The sequence below is a fragment of the Camelus dromedarius genome, chromosome 6, assembly GCF_036321535.1.
Source record: "Camelus dromedarius isolate mCamDro1 chromosome 6, mCamDro1.pat, whole genome shotgun sequence".
Taxonomy (NCBI): domain Eukaryota; kingdom Metazoa; phylum Chordata; class Mammalia; order Artiodactyla; family Camelidae; genus Camelus; species Camelus dromedarius.
Window position 1 is genome coordinate 24,505,096 of NC_087441.1, and position 21,702 is coordinate 24,526,797.

A 21,702-nucleotide genomic window follows, 5' to 3' on the forward strand; every position below is an offset into this window, starting at 1 on the left:
AGTTGTTAGGCAGTGTTGAGTGAGGTTGGAGCATCCTGAGGGAGAAACTGAGGATGACCCTGAGGGGTCTAACTTTGTAAACAATAGAAGGTCATGTAGCTGGTATCAGAACAAAGGAGGCAGAGCAGGTTCTGGTTTGAGGTGGGGATGACTGCGCGGATACGAGTAAGGTTATGTTATAGATCTGAGCGGGAAATTCCAGTGGAAATTTAGGCAAGCAGTTGTGAATGTGGAGAAATACTAGGTAGTAACTGAAAGTACAGGCTTGGAATCAGAGCCTGAATTAAAATTTCAGCTCTACCTCTTTTAGACCATGTGATCCTGGGAGAGCTGTTTATCTCCTTGGGTTTTTTCTTCATTTGATCTTTACTACCAGACAAAATGAAATTAATATTCCCACATTTATTACAGTTTTGTTTTCAATTGCCTGATGTCTATTTGTTTGGGTTTGTTTTTTGTTGTTGTTGTTGTTTTTGACACTTTTTTAAAGGTTTGTTTCTCTTAAACAACCTGAATGTTTTGGGTTTTGGCCTGGTGTAAAAGTCTCAATCTTAACAAACAGGCTTAGTTTTATTCCCTTTAGCTTACTTTTTAAACTTTCTTTTTTTTCCTTTTTTATGGTAGGGGTAGGTTGATGGTGTGGAAGTTGTAAGGGTTGGTTTGATGCAAGTATTGTGTTTCCCTGTAATAATTTGGAAGTTGTGCTATAATTTTTCGTACTGTTAGTGGTTACATTTTCATCCCCATTTCTTGATTATTAAATAAAATTTAATTAGTATTTCCAACAGAGATGCTCTTATTTTTCATTCCACAGCCCCCTTCCAATGGTTGGTGAACCAGCTTAAGCCATTAGATTCCTTTTTCTTTAATTAATATTTAGCATACAAAAAAATTAATGACATGAAGATGAAATTTAAGTGTAAGTAATCACAATAATTGTTAAGATAAAGGACAAAGATTAAAATTTTAGCACTTAAAATCAAAACAAAAGGAAACCTAATTGTAATCCCATATATGTCCTCAAAGGTAAAAACAATTTAGTCATGGAAATTAACTGAAAAATGTCTTGGCAAACATTTTGTACACATTCTCTAAACTGAAAGTCAGAGAGATTAGCTTATTTTTCCAAGGTCACACAGAATTAGGGGCAGAATCAAGACCCCAACTCTCAGAGATTATCACTTGTCATTTACTGACTGACTGGTCGTGATGTTATCAGCTATACTGGTAGCCAGTGTTACCAGTAACTTATTCATATCCTTCCATATCTTAGTAAGAAACTAAGACAACAGCTGTGTATATTTCAGCGGTTAAGTGTTAACATTGCTCTATTCTCTGAGTGTCATGTCTTTCTTTCCCTCATATAGTAAAACACATACTCTCCCCTACACTGATGTAACCCTGTTCAGAAGGACCAAGCTGGGCTCTGGTAAGGTTCAGTTTCTGATGAGAGCGCTGTTCCTGGCTTGCAGATGGCCCCTTTCTTCTCACGTGCTCTCTCCTCTGAGCATGAAGAGAGGAAGAGTGAGCTCTCTGGTATCTCTTTTTAGAAGGATAGTAATTTTATAGGATTAGGTCTCTACCCTTATGACCTCATTTAACCATGATTATTTCCTGAAGGCTGTATCTCCAAATACAGTCCCCTTGGGCATTAGGGCTTCAGCATATGAATGGGGGGGAGGTGCAGGGCACACAGTTCAGTCCACCACAATTGTTGATTTTTTTTTCCCTTGTGTTCAAAAGCCTCATTTTTAATGAGAAAATACAAAACTTTGATATTATCTATCATCCACAGGGAATATTTTAAATAACTAAACCTCTCAGGATAAATTAACTTTCAATTATTATTAAAATATTGAGATGTTTTATGTGTTATCCTTCAGTTTAGAAGGTCACGTGGTCTGTACTAGGTAGTGATCCTGGCACTCACTAGCACACTCTGCAATAATATGAGAGTATTGTTTGCTGTTTCACCATTGTTTGCGTACTCTCTGTATGACTATTTAAAGACGATAGTTGTTTAAGAAGGCACTGTAATAGGATCTCCACTTCCTGGTAGAAAATAGAAGTGGAACTCAAGAGTTTGATAAATATTCTTCCTTTAAAAGGTTATTTGAGATAAAACTAAGTATTGTTTTAATAATGTCTAGCCCTGTAGTGATTTATACCACAACCTTAAGAAGTACCCTTAATTTTCTGAATTGGAATTATGTAATATGATGATAAATTTAGCAATAATAGTTCATATTGAAGTGCAAAGAACTATTCTAACAATGTTAGGTGTAATTATTCTTCTAAGCCTCACAGTAAATCTGTGAGAAGTTCCTATATTTAGCCACAATTCACCCTGACAGAAGTGAGGCATAAGAAGGTTAAGTCATTTGCCTTAGACCACACAGTCATGGGTGAATGAATCAAGAAGTAGCTCTCAGTGAATCAGGAAGTAATTGTTACCACCCTTGGTTATATACAAGTTGTGAAAAACAGGATGATGGGTGCAAAAAAGGAAAAAAAGGATCTTTGCTACATGGAAATCAGAATATAAGAAATGCTAAATTTGTGGTGGGTGTCATAAGAGCAGCAGTGAGCCTTGGCAGGGACGAAGCTCCTGGAGAAGACCTCACAGGCAGTGTTCCTCCAGAAGCCATCAGTAGATCACTTGGGACCAGGATCACTTGGGAGGTTTGTTTAAAATGCAGATTGCTGGGCCCACCCTAGAAGTAGTAAGCATGAATGAGGGTTAGAGCCCAGCTCTGTGTTTTTATGAGGCTGCTGCCTTAAAGGATAGATCTGTTTGGATGAAAAAGGATGGCAGCTTTCCCAGCAAGGCAACAACAGGGGCAGAGAGGCGGAGAAGCATGGTTTGTTTGGGAAGTGTAGGAAGGAGAAAGATCTGTGGAGAGCAGGAAGAGGCTGTTTTGGAGAGCAATGCAGAATAAGACCAAATAAAGTTATTAAGGCCATATTGAGGTAGGACTTGAGAAATCAGGGAGTTTCAATTTCATGTGGAAATAATCACAGATACTCATGAACAAGAATGTAGCCTGATGAAAAATGTCATATAACACGTTGATGGCAATGTCACCCAAATCTGGGTGACAGTTGTGTTTCCTCAGGGGCATCCAATCCACAGTGGGCAATCAATGCATTAAGGAAAATCTGTGAATGAGTAAACTCTTATTTTACAAATTTTACCTTACCAGCTTTTTTTTTTTTTTTAACATTTCTGAGTATTTCCTAAAAATATTTATTTCTTATTTTGTCTTTTTGGCTTCTGGATCTCTTGTAGGAAAGGAATATGTTACACTCATAAATGTCTTCAAAGACCTCTGAAGTTATTCTCAAAATGGGGTGTCAAAGTCAAAGACTATGTAGTGTGAGAGCTAAGAGTGAAGACAGCCGTGTCATCCTGCATATCTCTACGTTTCACGGTTCAGATCTGTTTCTTTTTTCTGCCTCTGACCCTCCTGTTTTGTTGGTACAAGCATAAATTGCTATGGCCTCCACAGGAGATAGTAGGGCGCTATCTATCAAATTTTAAAATTGAGCAATTCTGCTTCTATATAGATATACTGACACCTCTATGCAGAGATTTATAACAGTACAGTGATGTTCAAGGTCTGGATTGATCAAATACTGAAAGCAGCTTAGATAGTCAATGAATATCTGGTTATATAAAATAGGCAATGAAATATATAGTCACTAAAAAGATTGTTAGTTTCATGTTGGTATAGAAAGATCTCTAGGATATATTTTCAGTGAAAAAAGCAAGATGCAGAGCAGGAGGTGTGTTGTGCTACAGTATGTGTGTTATTTATTTATAGAGATGGAGGTGGAATATAAGAGGGTCTAAGGTTAGAGGAAAACCTCCCTCTCATCTTTTAATATTTTGTACCACTTAAGCTTTGACAAAGTCCGTTACTGTAAATCTGCCTTCTAAAGTGAATCAAAATGTACATTATCATTAAAAGCCTGCCAGTAAGATATTCTCACATAGAAAATTCAGGAAGTGTCATGTGCACGAGTGTGTGTGATCAAAGTAAATGCATCTTAAGACAGTGTTAGAATTGTGTTCTATGTCTGTTACTTCTTTCCTCCAGTTTTATTGAGATATAATCAATATAGAGCACTGTATATGTTTAAGGTGTGCAGTATAATGATTTGACTTACACACGTGATGAAATGGTTACCACAGTAAGTTTAGTGAACATCATCATCTCATATAGACACAAAATTAAAGGAATAGGAAAAATATTTTTTCCTTGTGATGAGAGCTCTTAGGATTTATTCTCTCAACAACATTTATATATAATATACTGCATTGTTAATTATATTTATCATGTTGTATATTACATCCCTAGTACTTATCTTATAACTGGATGTGTGTGCCTTTTGACTGCCTTCATCCAGTTCCCCCTCCCACCACCTTCTGCCTCTGGTAACCACAAATCTGATCTTTTTCAATGAGTTTGTATGTTTTTTTGTTTGATTTTGAAGTATAAATGACCTATAACACCAGTTAGTCCCTGTTGCACAATATAGTGATTAGATATTTCTGTGCATTTCAAAATGATCACCATGATAAGTCTGGTTACTGTCTGTCACCATACAAAGATACTACATAATTACTGACTATATTCTCCACTCTGTACATTTCATACCCATGACTCATTTATTTTGCAGCTGAAAGTTTGTACCTCTTAATCTCCCTCACCTATTTTTCTCCTCCCCCCCCCCACGTCCCTCTGGCAGCCACCTGTTTTTTTTTTTTTTTTGTATCCATGACTTTTTCTGTTTGGTTCTGTTTGTTCATTGGTTTTTTTAGATTCAACCTATAAGTGAAATCATACAGTATTTGCTTTTCTCTGTCTAACTTATTTCACTTTTCATAATACTCTCTAGGTCCATCCATGTTGTCACAAATGGCAAGATTTCATTCTTTTTTATGACTGAGTAATATTCCATTGTCTGTGTATTCCCTTCTTCTTTATCCTTTCATCTATTGATGGGCATTTAGGTTGCTTCCATGTCTTGGTTGTTGTGAATAATGCTGTCCATCTGTTATTTTTAATATGTGTTCTCAGACACATCAATCATTTCATTCAGTCATTCAGTAAATATTTATTGTGCACATACTATGTGCTTTTACTTAAAGTAAACTTTTACTTGGGCCTGAGAATTTCTTTAAAACCATGGGCTTTTAAAATTAGAAAGAAGGAACCTTGAAGATCAATTTCTTCCTGTTTTAGGCAAAAGAAACCTGAAATCCAAATAAACTTGTCCAGGTCTCACAATGTGTTAGCAGCAGAGCTGCTGGGAGAACCCAGACCTCCCACATGCCCGTCCCCAGTTCTCTGTGTGCACCACCCTGAGCGATGTCAGAGGACCAACTCACCTTGGGTTTTCCTCAGCCTTTTCTTTCCATGAAAGTAAAGTCAGTTCAGATCCCTTTCAGCAGATTTGGCTCCTCAAATGAATATTTCCGGAAAGATTTAATTGGTAGCAAAGATATAGAATCTCTAATATTAAATATTTAGAGGAAACCAAATGTTCTGAATTTTATTTTTTTTCTCTTAAAAAGTAGCATTTTAATTTATATACTATGTACTGTCCTCAAAATTTATGCTATATGTTTTGTTTGGATACTTTTGCCTATAATGTTAATCACTCATATTAAAAATGTGTTTGGTTGTCATGGCTGAAGAAGCATCATATTAAAAAAATAGTTTTGTGGCGTATACTTTTCCCTAAAGTGAGGAAGGAGCATGCATATGTAAAGAAGAGAGGAAGGAAGCATTCCATTACTGAACAGCATTTTTTGAATTGTATGTTTTCACTCAGATCTCAATATTAAGTCGCCCATAACTAGGTTATGAGCATGTCCGACACAAGGTCAGTTGCTTATTTGGTCCCTCACATCCTTCTGCTGACTCAGTGTGACACACCCATGAGGCATATCTTTCATCAACTATCAGTCTTTCAGATTCTCACCCAAATCCTTTTTAATACTTACCGAACCAATGCTACGATGGAACAAATGAAGTCACTGACTTTCGCTGTGGAGTTTGTCACATTCTTTAATAAGAGAGACAGATGGTGCTACTGTTGGGCTTGAGGGCATCATTTCCATATTAGCACTGAGACCAGAGCGTGTGATGTAGGCTTTCTTCTCCAGTAATAATGAACCAGACTAGAGGGTTTTTCCAGTTCCCAACGAGTCGAATTCAGTGCATCTTTTTCGGCCTCATTGTTTGCATATTAAATTATACTAAAAATTACCAGTAGTACTTTTTCCCTGAAAATATAAGGAAAGCAAAGGCCATGGTTGCTTCATAGAAACCAGGGAATCCCTCCATGTGTGTTAGATGCAGGCCACTTACACAGCCCTGACTGTTCAAGTTTTCAACCTGCCTGTGTTTGGTTTCCCTCCTTTCTCTTGCTGAAGCTGCGAGAGAAGTCATCTGGTTGGAGAGAGAAGAGCGAGCCAGGCAGCACTATGAAAAGCACCTGGAGGAGCGGAGGAAGAAGTTAGAGGAGCAGAGGCTGAAGGAAGAACGGAGGAGGGCTGCTGTGGAGGAGAAGCGGAGGCAGAGGCTCGAGGAGGACAAGGTGAGATGCTCGGGAAAGGGCCGCGGGCTTGTCTGTTCCAGAAACGCAGCACGTTTACTGTGAAGCTCTCCATTCAGGTGCTGGGATGCGCAGCAGGAAGCTTCAGAGGCAGCAGCTTTACGGATAGTCAGTTTCTAGGGGAGGTTGTGGCATGGAAATCAGATTGAGAATCGTATGGTTGTTGTCGCCACAGAAACTTTAAAAGCCCATTTCTCTGGCCTAGGTCTGTAACTTACTTTTGTTTACTTCATCTATACTGAAGTGTAAGACTGCTCCCAGGAACTGGATTTCTGGAGGGCTTTACCTTTTACATTTTCGCATAGATTATCTCATTTAACTCTTACTCAGCCCTCAAGTAAGTGTTACCAGTTTTTGTGAAAGTAGAAGTGTAGACTCGGAATCAGTAAGTTACATAAAGTCATACAATTCATTAAGTTGTGCGGTCAGGATTACTCACATCCTCAGATTCCTAAATGTCGTTTTTAAGATACAGTACCGCATGCGTCAAACATCTGTCTGAGCTAAGACCTGCACCACCAGACTCATGTGAGTTGATGAAACCATCACACTCCCAGTAGTAATAATAACGGTCATTTATTGAAGTACCTGCTGTCTGCCAAGGGCTTTATCGACTGGAACTTAATAATGTCAATAACCTCCCCTCCCCAGGTTAATATTACTCTCACATTAAGGTGTAGGACTTAGGAGATAGATCAGGAGTACTAAGGTTGAAATCTAAGCAACACCTCTTAATCCTCAGCCAGCAAGGCTGACTAATCGTCAGCCCCTCTGTTCCATTTAAGGAACGCCATGAAGCTGTTGTACGACGTACGATGGAAAGGAGCCAGAAGCCAAAACAGAAGCATAACCGGTGGTCCTGGGGAGGTGCTCTCCATGGGAGCCCCAGCATCCACAGTGCAGGTAAGTAGACAGCAGCTGCTTTCAGAAACGACTATTTTTTTTTTCCTGCACAGTGAAAGTCTCACTTGCTTCTTTATTCTAAGTCTATATTTGCAAAACAAAAATCCTGCAGAAATAATTAAACTACAATTAAATGTTGCTTCTACTGTTTGAGGATAAGAGGGTGATGGAGGTAAGAAGATAAGGTCCCCTCCCTCCACATGGGCTGCTTTTCTCATTTGTTACAAAACTCTTTAAAAAAATAGAAATCTCTGCAGTGTTTCTAAATAAATAGCTAGTTTCAGCTCTATGTTATTATAAGTAATTGATTTGTATAGGGGTTTCAGGACGATGGAATAGATTAACCCGTTTTGTCTCTGTCTCTGGAGGAGTCATAGCAATATTGACGATCAGAACCAATACCATGAGCTTATGTATCCTGACCCTAAAGTGTATGCAACACTCAGGCTCAGTGAGAGGAAGTGCAGATTTCTGAAGCTAGAAATAATTGTGGATGTCAAAGCGATTCCCTTGTTCTTAAATGGACATAAAATCATACTGAAATTTGGACTTAGAAAAAGGCTTTACTTTTGTACTGTAAATTCAATATGCCTTGGATTTTATATAGTGTGTCAGTTCTTTTTCATTTGTGTGAGTCTAATAAACTTTTTTTTTTTAATTTACTTTGAAAAGTCATTGTCTTACATTCTGTCCCCAGGTGGTTTTGTTGAATCATCATTCACCTTTCTCGATTTAGCAGGCCTGGACCACCACTTCACAACTTTTGGTGGTACTAGAAAACCTGGTACAGACATCCTTGTGATTTGCCGATTGCCTGACCTGTAGCTAGCTCCTCAGACCTAGGGCCAGCTCATCAGTAGCTGAACCATCACCACCTTAGTCATAACGCATGCTTACTGTCCTGCTGCGTAGACCTAGATCTGGGATACTGCACAGTGTTTCTCAAGTGTTGATAATGTAACTCGGGTAACTTAAAGGTATGGAAATAAAATAATTACATGTGATATGTTTACTTTCTCTTTAAAGGATCATTTTGGATAAAACCTTAAAAAATGGTTTTTTGCTGATAAATCACCTGGGATCAAAGTACATCTGGTTTGTCTTTATCCACCCAACCCCACCCCGCAGTCAGTGTAGCTATTAACACTTTCAGTTTTCACCTAAGACTATGGATTTTTGTTTGTTTGCTCTTCTCTTTCACTCCTAATGTTCAGTGTATCTTCTGTAACCCTTCATTTAATAAAAATCTAAATGTATTATTGCCACAACTTTCTTTCCTATGCAGTGAACCATATTTGAAAGCACCCCTGCCTCAGCTCTTCATGACCCCTTGGTGTTTGAGGTGGGGCGCATATCAAATCTGGGATCACAAGGATCACTTACATGTGATATTCCATTCTAGGGATGGTTTTGCATATGTGTTTCCTGCAAAAAAGCTGTCAAGGTGTATATTTTTATAAACTTACATATTTTTCTTTTACTTGGCTTCATATTTTACATGTGTATGTTACACATGTAAATCTGCTAAAGATTTTCAAACATTTCTGAGGGGAAATAAAGTTACTTAACTTTAATTCTTGTCTTCCATGCTCAGAATTTAACATATGATCTTTGTTGTTGCCACTTAGAGCAAGAGAAACCAACGTTGTATTTGTGAGCTGTTGGATAAAATCCATTTTATAAGAACTGTGAACTAGAAGAAATTGCCCCTATACTAGAACAGAGAAGTTTGAAAATAATGGGAATTTGCCAAAATTCTCAAAGGTCAAAATGATCTGCTGTGGTCCTAAGAGCAGTGACCGGGTCTTACTCATTTTGAGTACCCCTTACTTCACAGCAATGCCTAACTTGTGGTAGGTACTCAGTATTTATTTTACCAACAAACAGATCCTAAAAATTAAATTTAATCCAGATTAAATTAGTGTGTTGTCTGACTGCCCGCACATCAACTAGCGCTGCTTTGTAAAACTTCATACTTTTTAAACTGATTCTTCATAAATCCTTTTGTGTGTTTGTGTTTTACTCAGAGAGAAAATAAGAGATTAACCATTCTTATGTGTTAAGTAATATAATAAATAAATACATATACTATACCTCCATATAGGTCTGCATGTAGACACAATTTTTCCCTCAGAGCTTAACATACAAAGCAATATCAGAAAATGTATTGCTATGAAATCTCCTGGAAATGACTTTCATTATCTTTCCTTGTGCCCTTGAACCTAACGTTTTATCACTGAGATATTCCTTTTGACAGTTTTACCTTAAATCTTTTCTTTATGTTAGCATTGCCCTAAAAGCCCATCAGTTCAGTGTAAATTTGAGTCACAGAAACATTGTTTGGTTATTTTTCTTTTAATAATTAAAGTGCTTCATGTAATTCAATAGTACTTCAATAAATTTTTTAAAAATTTAATTAAGTGGCTTCAATCATAAAAACGAGTCCTTATAGAAGATAGGAATATCTGATGTTGGTGGAAGGCTTGCTTATCCCCTGTAATAATGACCAGAAATGGTTATTCTGTGGGGGAAAGTTTAAAACTTTTACTACCAGGGTTAGACCAATGGGAACTAGGTTTGAAGGCCTCTCTCACAAGGAATATTTTGGTTTGTTTTCAGTTTTAGAGGAAGTTAACAATAGAAAATAAAACAAGATATGGCAAAATCCCTATAACTTTGACTCTTGAAGGTCAGAACATCTCCCTGCCTCCTAGGTAAATATAAGGATGAAATGTTTAGACTTTTATTATATGCAGTTTTATTCAGGGAACACGATGCATGCTAGTGAGCTTGGTTACAGTTACAGCTTGGTTCCACTGCACAGAGAAACTATCAGAGCTGAGTTTTATCTTTACACAGCTATTATTTCTCTTCTGACTTGAACTTTAAGAATTACTCAAAAATTATCCAACAGCAGTAAGAATATTATTAATAAACTTAAAGAGAAGGAATTCTGATTTTCTTTTTATTGCCACCAGTTTTGTTAGGCAAGTTTATAGGCTAATTCAACATCTTTAAACTACACTAAACTTTGTGTTATAGGCACAGAGGTGTGGTTATTAGTCGACTTTTAAAAAGAAATGAGTAACAGAGTCACAGACGTAGAAAACAAACTGATGGTTAACGGGGAAAAAGGGGTGGGAAGGGATAAAATAGGAGTTTGATTTGTAGAACTAACTACTATATATAAAATAGATAAATAACAAGTTTCTACTATATAACATAGGGAACTATATTCAATATCTTGTAACCTATAATGAAAAAGAATATGAAAATGAATGTATGTATATATATGACTGAAACATTATGCTGTACACCAGAAATTGACACATTGTAAACTGACATACTTCAATTAAAAAAAAAAAACCACAAATATTTATCATACTAGTGTTTCGTTCCCTAATATTTAATTGCTTAATTTCCCAAAGGAAAAAAATTTTTAATAAAAAAAGGAAAAAGAAATGCTATAGGAGCCATCCTTTCCACACCTTAAGTATTTCTTTTACTTTCTTCTTAATCTGTATTTCTATGATGAACTTTAATGACCTGGGTAAAATGACTCTACAAGCAAAGATACCAGCAAATGCACACAACCTAGTGTTCTTTTCATTCTAGTGTTTGCGTCCTATCTTACCAGCACTGTTGCTACCCCATTCTTCCCACTTTGGGAAATGATGCAGGCATTCACTTTTATGGGCTGTTTTGTTGTCGTTGTTTTGCTTCACAGTCTGCCTCCGTTATTTTCGTTGCCCTCTGCTGGCTTTCCTTTGATCTTCCTCCATTTGTCTGATGAGCAGAGTAGCTACTTTATCCTATGAGGAAAATGAATATTATTTCTTGCTTTTAAGTTATCTTTACAATGTCCACTTAGAAAACTGTGCTGTAGTAAAGATCTAGTAATAGAGCTGAAAGCATCCAATCCTAGTTTTTCCTTCCATCAGTGAACTAGGAAATTTGCAATCCTGCATGCTGGCTGTCAATTAGCATTATCTCATTTGTTTTAGATCCAGACAGGCGGTCAGTTTCCACCATGAATCTTTCGAAACATGTTGATCCGGTCATTAGCAAGCGGCTCTCCTCTTCATCTGCAACTTTACTAAATTCTCCAGATAGAGGTACAGTCAAAAGGAAAACAAAAAAAGTGTTCTGTTATTTACTTAATGCTTTTTTTTTCCGGATGTTTACAGATAAAAATAAGCATCTGAAGTTGCTTTCCCTACGTTTCTTAAATAGGAAGAAAAAACTTCAGAGTAAAAAAGCAATAAACGTCTGAGCAGCATTTTCCTTGCGACAAGAACATTTCTCATTTTAGAACTTGGCTGAATGGTTGCATTTAGCAGTGATGGAAGCGGTGCTTCTCTCAAGTTTTTAGTACATGAGTTTACAGCTCCAGAAATCACCCACTTATCCACCAACATGCAAATAATCTTTGTTATGAACATTTATTTTACTTCAATCAGATTGTCTTTGACTTTCCACCTGTACTTGGGGAATTCCAGGCTTTAACTTTCTAAAAAACCTTTTTAAATGATTCATGTTGGTAGATTTCATTTTACTCATTTATTTCCCCTTTAACCAAACCTTTCTTACTGCATTTCTTGTGTGCATGAGTGATTGGTTTTTTGGTGTCCATTCATTTAAAAGGATTTGGCCTAACTTCAAGAATATCATCATTTAAGCCTCCTGAGTATTTTAATATTCATAGTCCTCCAATTAACATTTTATTTGACTTTTGAGTTTTATTCATCCCATGGATTTACAGTACATGAATGTTGAGTTATTTATAAAATGAAAGTTTTATTTTACATATTTATAGAATGAAAAATCAAGCATTTAAGATGTTACTTGTTTTACATAACTAAAATGATTTTAAATTTAAAAAACCAAAGAATTATTATGCAATATAAAAACATATACTCTTCAAAAGTAACAAATTATGGTTACTTTAAGTGCTTTATTAAGAAACTGATTGGTTTTGAAGTGTTTATAGTCTTTAAAAAGAATGTAAAGTGTGCATGTTCTATATGTGTGTATGTGTATTTGTATATTTTGTATTGTATAAAAGTTACGGTGTCATTGTAATGTACAATATAATGTGTTCATGTTATAACTAATCTCTTAAAGCAGTAAATGTTTGAACAACTTCCTATTCTTGTCTTTTAACCTAATCTTTTTTAACCTAATTTGCATAAATCATCAATATGAGACGTGAAGTCAAACTAGGGTCCTTTTATATATTAGAAAAAAGTTTTATCAGTTAGAGTTCCTTTCCTAAGTAGCATTTATTTTCAAACTCATTCCCTTAATATAATGTAAAATATAGCATGTGATTGCTGTTCTTACAGTTGCCTATTCAAGTTTCTTTGGAATCGGTCACTTACTCAGCACTTGAATTTTATATTTTCCTGAACCTGGATCTCAGGCAAACTATAATTGGGACTTAAGTAATTTTCAGTTAAACCTTGCTTATTGCCTCCTGCAGTCCCATAGCTGAAACTGGGGCAAGGATGGAGTGACGAAATGGGCAATAAACCAAACAGGGTCCTATCGACACTTCTGTGGAATGACAGTGCTGTGTCACCTAGAAATAAGATATTATGTAGATTCTTCATGATACTATCTGACTGGATATCCTTAAGTAATTGGATCTTAAAACTGGGAAAAATTTGTTGGCTCTATTACCCATTTGGGGTAATAGAGTCTCTAAGAGGCGAAGGGCCTGACTTACCCTCCAGGGTAATTGCTGGACAGCAGGGACCAGGACAGAGATCGCCAGATCCTAACCCATATTGTTGCCAAGCTGCATCTTCAGTTCTTTCCTTCATGGATGTCCTTCCTTAGCTCAGTCCTAATTCCCTGCCTTCTTCCTTTGGTGAGGTTAGGGGTCAAGGGCAGCTCAATAAGCAGTTCATAGCTGGGGCCAGGAAATTGCCCCTTGAATCATGGCACAGACCTATAAAATCAAATACTCAGCTGGACTAATAGGATAATGGGGAGAGCACTAAATCTGGGGTTCCACTTCTCCACCCCCTTATCAAAAGAACTGGGAACGAGTTCTGGGTTTGACTGGTGAGGTCAGCCTGGAAGGAAGATCGGCTTCATCCAGGGGCTCCTACATGGTCCAGGAAGCAATTTTTTTAAGTTAGGCAAAGCCCTCAGCACAGCAAGAGGGCTCTGTCTTTTAATGAGAATAGAAGTCTTCTGAATTTGGACTTCTTAATATAGAGATTTAAGTGATTTAGTTAGTATAATGTCTTTTCTGCTACCTATTTTTAAATTTGATTATGCTTTATTATCAAAGTAGAAAGCATTCTTATCAAATTATTAGAAGCTTTACAGACAGATCTTTAGAGAGTATACACCATTACTAGACTGAGCTTTCTCAGCCCTACAGCACAGGCCTTAAAGCTGATATTAAATTGAAACTCAGATACTATCAAAGTTGACATTCAGCTGGAATACTCTACTAGTTATTAAAAATCTGAACTATTTCCATACCAGCTGGTAAATACCCACTTCACCGAGCTGAGCTTCCCCAGGCGCTGCAGAGCTAGTGACTGGTATCTGTTAGCTCTGTGCCTTACCCCACCAGCATTTACATATTTTGATTATCACACTTGAATATAGTGTCGCATAGACTGATAAAATGACCAAAGTTATAGGAAACCTGATTAACAAAGATTTCTATCATTGCTGCAACAGATAGAATATTGCCACTGGAAATTTTTACATTAAAATGTGTATTTTTTATTATGTTACACTACCTGCTTAACTAGCTTTTTTTCTCAAGGAATAAGAATAGGGAATTTGAAAAAAAGTAAGACATTAGCTATTCTTTGCTAGGAAAATTAGTCCATACATTTTTTTCCCAGAATCTAGATTAGAGGACAGGGGTGGTGGACCTAAAGCTCAATTCTTCCCACATGTTCTGTTTGACCTGAGCAGGGTTTTTTGTTTTGTTGTTTTGTCATTTTGTTTCCTATTTTAATTTGAATTAATTGCCATCATATGAAAAAAAATGGAAGATTTCATATAACATTAAGGTTTCCAACTTTTAATGAAAAGTCAGGATCTGGCAACTCTTGCCTGATTTCTGTATGGCCCCCATCATCCAGAACTGAATAGTGATCCTGTTTATGGAGGAACAGGGTGGTGCAAATATGTATAATGTTTGGTTGCCTCCCTGCGCTGGATGATCTATTATGGGAATTATCAATATCTCATTTCAGTGTTTCAGTAGGATCAGCACTATAGGTTAGTTTCATGAGAATTAATATGTCTTCCTTCATGAGCTCATCATCTTAAGATCAGGCCCTTTTAGGTGAAAAAAGAAGAAAACAAAACAGCTAACTAACTAACTCTCCTGTATTAACCTTTACTAAAAAGTTATCTTATGGAAGAGGTCTATTTCTCTCTTCCTCGGGGCATAGTTCTGAATGTGGTAGAAGTGGAAACACGTTTCTCCTGGTAAAACCTTTCACTCACAGTTTCAGAATTACAAAGCAAATCTCTTCAGATTTGCTTTAAACCCAAGTCAAAGAGGGTTTTAATTTTCTTTATTTGAGGCACATTCTTTGGTTGATGCCTTAAAGACCAACAGAAATAAAGTAATTGCACTTCTTAATAAAGGAGGAAAAAAGACATGTCATATCAATGATAAACCGTCTCTGCAGTTCTAAGCCAGTCATCCTACAGTGTTGAAGAAAAGGAAGTATTTACCTCTTCTCCCCTTGATCATCTACTGAAAATACAGTTCTGTTGAAGATTTTAACTTAATCCTAATCACCTTTCCCCACTAATTTCTCTGAATGTATTCTAATTTTAGATTACATTCTGTTGTTGGTACACATACACACACACACACACATCGCCATACCGCAGTTTGTAATAGCACCTATCCTATTGTGCGTGCTACTGTGTAACTATTACATTAGTTTTTATAATAGATATTTTTATTTATGTCTTAATATCAGCAGGTAAGATTTAGTTGGATCATTGAAGACTCTCCCAATGAACTGAAAATCTAGTAAACAATTCACTGATTCTTAAATTTACCAGAGCCTTGATTGAAATAGCTACTCTTAAAATAAAGTCACGTATTTAAAGTACTCGTTGGAGGTTGGTACTTCCTTTCAAATAGGAGCAGATATTTTCTGTAACAACCTCTAACATCAGATGGCTTCCATTAACTAAAACTTATTTTCTAGAATTTAAATGTCATTTCTTTAAAATATAACACGTAACATATAAAAATTATTATAAGAACAGTTATTCCAGAGGCCAGAGGACTTGCACCTGCTGCTTTTGGTACAGAACAGAAGTGGCCCTGTCAGGTTTAGACAGCTTTAAAGGCTCGTCTAAGTGAGTTGGCAGTGTGTTCTAAAATAGAGATACAGTTCTCCCTCAGTGTTCATGGAGGGTTGGTTCCAGGAGCCGCCACAGATATCAAAATTCTCAGATGCTCAAGTCCTGTAGCGGGCCCTCCACATCTGTGGATTCCGCATCCATGGATACTGAAGGCCGACTATGTATTTATCGGGAAAGATCCACATATAAGTGGACCCACACAGTTCAAACCTGTGTTGTTCAGGGGTCAACTGTATATGATCACGTTAGTGATTTTTGTAAGATTTTGCAAGGTTCTCTCCTGATAAGTTTGGAAAGTAACTTCTGTATTTTCATGGACCATCACTGGAGGCTAACAGTATAAGCAAAGTCATCAATTTATAATTAGAGAGCATTTCCTAAGAATGGTCTTGCCAAGCCCCAGTACAACTTGGGACTCTACTTCATTGCACCATTTTAAATTTATTTTCTGGATTCTTCACACACCCACTAGTAATTTTCAGCATTATGGTTATATTGGATTTTGGCTTTTCTGTCTTAATTTTATCTTCCTTCAGTTTTACCCTTATCCTCCATCAAAACTTTTATGTTGTTGCCAAACCAAGGACCTCAAAGAACCTGCTTGCTGACTGGGAAAGTCAAAAGGAAAACCTATACAGAACTTTGCATGAGTCCTCTTTCTTTTTATTATATTTAATTTCTCCCAATTGTCCAAGTAGCAATTCATGGACATACAGCAAAATTTAATGGCAACCCTTTCTATCTTTATTTACGTATTTCCAGTCTTGCATTAAGCTGCCAAAGCTCTGTTGGAGTTGACATTCAAGGTACTTAGGACGCCCTTTGGCTGAGGTGTGTGCCATCAGTACACCGCCTATCCTGGTGAGGGCAGATGGGTACCACTGGACTCAGAGAAACATGCCAGACCTGTAGTTAAAATGTTTTTTTCTGTTTTGTTACCTGTTGACTCCAAAGGAGGATGGTTAGCAAAATATGTGTCCAAAAAATTAGTATAGAGCCACAAACTTAACATCTTGAAGAAAGGCAACCTTACAGAATAGTGGCTCCTTTGAACAGAGTCCCTCCTGCCCTGACTCTCCACCAGCTTCCTCTCCAGACAACCTGGTCTCTCTCGAGGTCTCTCTCGAAGGCCTGGCGTGTGGAAGCAATAGGAGTGATGCCTTCCACCCCCTTGCCCCTGGAAAGAATGCTTCTAACATCTCGCTTATGTGGTGACGTTTAGCTCGCCGCCTGCAGCTCAGCCCATGGGAGAGCAGCGTCGTTAACAGATTGCTGACGCCCACACATTCGTTCCTGGCCAGAAGTAAAAGCACAGCTGCCTTGTCTGGAGATACAGGTAAAACTGTCAAGGTGCAACTTTCTCGCTGAGGGAAAGTCCTCCTCTAACAGCATCTCTGAGCCACCTGTACTCATCTAATCACACCTGATTTTTCCCATTGTGTGCTTCTCCTCCTCCTGGTGGAATGGCTTTGGAATTGTGTCTGTTGGTGTTGGTTTCATGGCCCAGGTATTGTTTCCTCTTAGCATCCATCTTAGAGTCTTATTTGGACACCAGATGCCAGGCAGACAAAGGATGCCCCTCCCTGTGATCAGATGGCTTCAGAGACCTCTGTCTGTTCATAATGTTACCAGAAAATCCTATCCCTTACCCACCTTTCCTCCTGTCCCTGCATCTGAGCAGATGACCAAGGGTAGAAATAATTTAATATTTAATTCTAATTTGTAGACTTGGGAATAAAGTTAAAGCACAGACCAATTTAAGCATAGCATTTCATAGTATGGCTGTGGTCTAGCCACTCATCCTCCCTGGGCTAGTCTTCTGTATGTAATTGAGTACCATTTCAAAACTAAATGTTGTGGAGAAGGCTAATTACAGTGTTCTTATTTGTTGCACACTTTGAAAATATATAAAATGCTCCAAGTACTGGTTATTACAGTTAGTTGTAACTCCACTACTTTTTTGAAATGTAAAACATGCCTGAATGAACCAACTAGTTTAATGAGAAGTTAGTATAGAGTCTGTATGTAGCTGGGCAGAAAGATAAATATTGGGCTTTTGGCAGCATCTCTCTTATGGTGAGCTGATTTAGATTTTCCCAAATATCTTTGGGCACAGTTGGTGTATCTATGTAACCAGCCCTCATCTTTGACACGTAGGAAATTGCATAGCTTCTTCATAAAGCTCCCTTTCAAACAGCTTCGCCTCTGCAAGCCTCTTCATGTTCACTAGCCCTCTTTATAAATAATAATTCTTGGTGGTTTTATAATGTCTTTCATCTATGGTGCCCAGTGAGCTAGTTTCAACCTGAGTTCTCACAATACCCCTGGGAAGCAGTCAAGAAAGCAAAGTGCAGGCATTCCCACCACCTGCCTATGGAAACCAGGCACATTGACACTTGGAAAATTGATGGACTAGATCTTAAACATGCTTACCCCTCCATCCTTGGCACCCTCAGTGATGCTCTGTCTACAATTGTGCATTCAACTAGCTGGATCATAGTGATCTGTATTCTCTGTAAAGTCAGTCTCCTGTCAGCTGTCACATTGCATCTGAGATTTTTCTGGAGGAAAAATTATAGTTTATTTCAAGATGGTTTATTTTTATGCCCATGAATGTCATCCTTTTTTATGTAAGTCATGAAAGCTTTTCTTTATGTCTAGCTAATTGAAGAAACTGCTTTTCAGTCCTATTTCATAGGATCGAAATAGTTTATGGCTCTCATACTTCCGAACCTCCACATTGTGTGTGGTTTCATACTAAAGGACTGCCTCACAGCTAAAAAAAAATTGTCTTTCTTTGCTCTTTCTGTCATCACTAATTTTTGTCAATTCTTTCACTCTTCCTCTAGTCTCTTTCAACACCATTTCCTCATTTTCCATCCATTCTACTTGCCCATCTTCCCGCCTTCCTTCTTCATTGTTATTCTCAATCAAGGTGCTTTTTAATCTGCTAACTGGCTCTTCTTTACTTTGCAACTCCTCCATCTTCCTTTTCACAGATCAATACATTTTTGTAATTGATTTTAGTGTGAAGTAATACATAGCTTTTACTTGAGTTGCCTTTTTGTTAATACATTCTTTAGATCATTGTTACTTATTATTGCATTGATACAGCGTACAGCTTATGTTTAATGAACCAACTGTTTTTTAATTTCCATTTGAAAATTTTTATGGAAACGTCTCTTACATTTATCTTGTCAAAAACACTTTTCCTATGACTTTTATTTTTCCATCTGCTCCCCTTGATTAGTCTTTCTTGTCTTCCCATTTTAGTGTTGTCCCTTAAGTTCACCTCATAATCTACTTGCCACTGGCAAGAGGATGACCTACATCCAGAGCCAGAGTTATAATAGCAGATCAAAAACAGCCATCCTTACCTCTAGGGTGTTCAGTGATTGCAAACTCCCAGAACAAGCAATAAGAGCAGTTGAAAATTGGAAATCAGAGTCTCAGATGTCTCACTTGTGGCCACAGCTTTGGGTTGATTATTCCTTGCTTGTTTTTAAAAATATATTTAAGATACCTGTGATTATTAGAGCCCAGGATGAAATGAGTTAATACATGTAGAAATCTCAGACTAGTACCTGCACATAGTTGGCACTCAGTAAATATTATTATTATTCTACTATGTAATTATTCTCTAAGCTGCACCCTAACCACTTGAACTGCATTCTCTGCAGCCATTATTTCATATAGAAAATCTTGAATGAGTTAAATTAAGGTACGCATGCTACCAAGAGTAGAAAGAAATACTAGTATTGTAGGAGACTATCTCAAAGACATTTCCATAAAAGAAATTTCATGTTTACAAACAACTTTGGGATATAGAGGGCACTCTAGGGGGAAGAAGCAACTACTATATATTGCTTTTACTATTTTGTCAAATAGGCAAGATTATTAGAATAAGTGATTTAAAAGTTTCAGGTTTTTCACTAGTTACTATTAAGAACAGCAATGAATTCCATGTACTGTAGCCTTAGAAGGAATTTATAATGTTTATTTTAGCCAGATGAGGTTTCTTGAACAATTAAATTTGAGGATTTTTGCATAGACTACACTTGGATAGGTTTAAGGATGTTTTCCTCCTTTCCTTAGTGTTAACTGGTCAGTATGATAAAGAATGAACCAGAGGCATGGTGAGATGGACTTACATCCAGGATGGTCTCAGGAAATGCTCCATTGATACCCCCCGAAATTATTACTTGCCAGTAAAGGGAAAAGAAATCATACTTCTGTGCTCCGTTCCTTTTTCAGTGTCAGACCCATGGCCTCACAGCAGGGTTATCTAATGTTTCCTGATCCTTTGGCAAGGTTAATGGCGTCTGGCTGTGCCCTGGGCCGTGTGTGCCTCTCTTGGTCATTAATACCACCGAAGTGCCTTATGCCAGGATATTCTTTAAATGTGTTTGATTGGCATTTGGCGTTTGATTGAGGTTTACGTTAATGAACTCTTTCTTAGTCTGGGAAGTGCGATTGCTTTGTTGCGGCACTGAAGAAAAGGTTATTTTAAAATAGTTATCCATGTGCTCACAACAAGCCAAGGAAGGAGACGTTTTCGTTCTTCACAACACAAGGGAAGCTTCCTCCACCATTAAGTTCTGAAGTGAAGCTTTATGTCAGCTTGCAAGTAAGACACATACTCTTTTAAGGAGAACTGAGGGTATGCAAAGTGTTTTAGCTTATCCAAGAAATAGCATTCTGTTTTCAGATGATAGGGAAAAAAAGAGTTCAGTTTCCAGTCTGTTCACTGCCTTGACCATTCAGTGATAACCAGAAGGTGCTGTAAGGCATTTAATTAAAGAGAACACAGAAATAAAGATGCAATCTGAAGAACTGTCTATAGATTAAAAAATAATAACAAATATTTTAGCTATAATTCTAAAGTTAAGATTACCTTGAATTTGTCCTATGAACTTTTGAATTTTTAATTTATTAATCCTATTCAGTTGACATAACAGTGTCTTCAAAGGGTTGCTACATTGGCTAGAGTTGGGTAAAGTCATCTTACAATGTGGTTCAAATACATAGTATTCCCCTCAGTAGTCATATTTAATTGTCTTATTTTTTGCTGGAAAACAAGATTTCTGGATGAGATCTGGGCCTTAGAACATTAGTACCCACATATTTGATACCTATGCAGTGTTATATAAATTTCTTTAAACCCACTGTTGCTCAGAATCACTTGATTAATGACAACATTCCTTTGAAGGTGAATAGCCAGAAACTGTGTGGTTTTTAAATATATATATATTCCATCTTGAGTAAAACTGTAACACCTATTCATGATTCAACTTTATTTTGTATAATTCTAACATATATATGTTCTATTCACTGTTTTAAATGATGACATTCCATTTCCCCATACGTTCTGCTGCTTGTTACGAACTATCAAATGCCTTGGCTTTTGGGAAAACCCAGAAACATGCATTTGATTTGCCTTTAAATAGATAAAACATTTGCAGAATTTTTTTTCCGTGGAAATTATTAATTGTTCTTGTAACAAGTCTTAGCACCCGGTAAGACTTGGTCAAGTAACATTTTAAAAATTCAGTTGCTTTTTTCCCACTGGCTGTTGAATTTTACTCCCTAAATAGTTGTAGTAAATCTTGCTTGCCTGCTGCTCCCTTGCTGTCTTTCCACCTTTTGTTCCATCTTAAAGCTAACTAGGAAAAATCTTATTATAAACAATCCTTATCTTAAAATTATCTGTCACTAATATAGCATTTTACCAGAACCATCTGTTTATAGGAACATAAGGCCATTGCTATCTGTAATTATTGGCTGACATCTGTCTGTATCTTTAGT

The 21,702-nt window shown here is 37.1% G+C and overlaps 1 protein-coding gene across 6 annotated transcripts in view; it reads left to right on the forward strand.

Moving 5' to 3' along the window:
• MAP7 (microtubule associated protein 7) overlaps positions 1-21,702 on the forward strand; it is a 159,494-nt gene that overhangs the window by 107,473 nt on the left and 30,319 nt on the right. For 3 of the 6 annotated variants that reach the window (XM_064486661.1, XM_064486660.1, XM_064486662.1), the window contains exons 4-8: positions 6,446-6,609; positions 7,413-7,530; positions 8,228-8,314; positions 11,535-11,645; positions 17,120-17,233. In XM_064486661.1, coding sequence (XP_064342731.1) covers positions 6,446-6,609; positions 7,413-7,530; positions 8,228-8,314; positions 11,535-11,645; positions 17,120-17,233 — 594 coding nt within the window. Of the gene's footprint in view, positions 1-6,445; positions 6,610-7,412; positions 7,531-8,227; positions 8,315-9,095; positions 9,384-11,534; positions 11,646-17,119; positions 17,234-21,702 lie in introns of those variants that run through there. The other 3 variants (XM_010983671.3, XM_010983673.3, XM_064486663.1) reach the window with 3 other exon arrangements.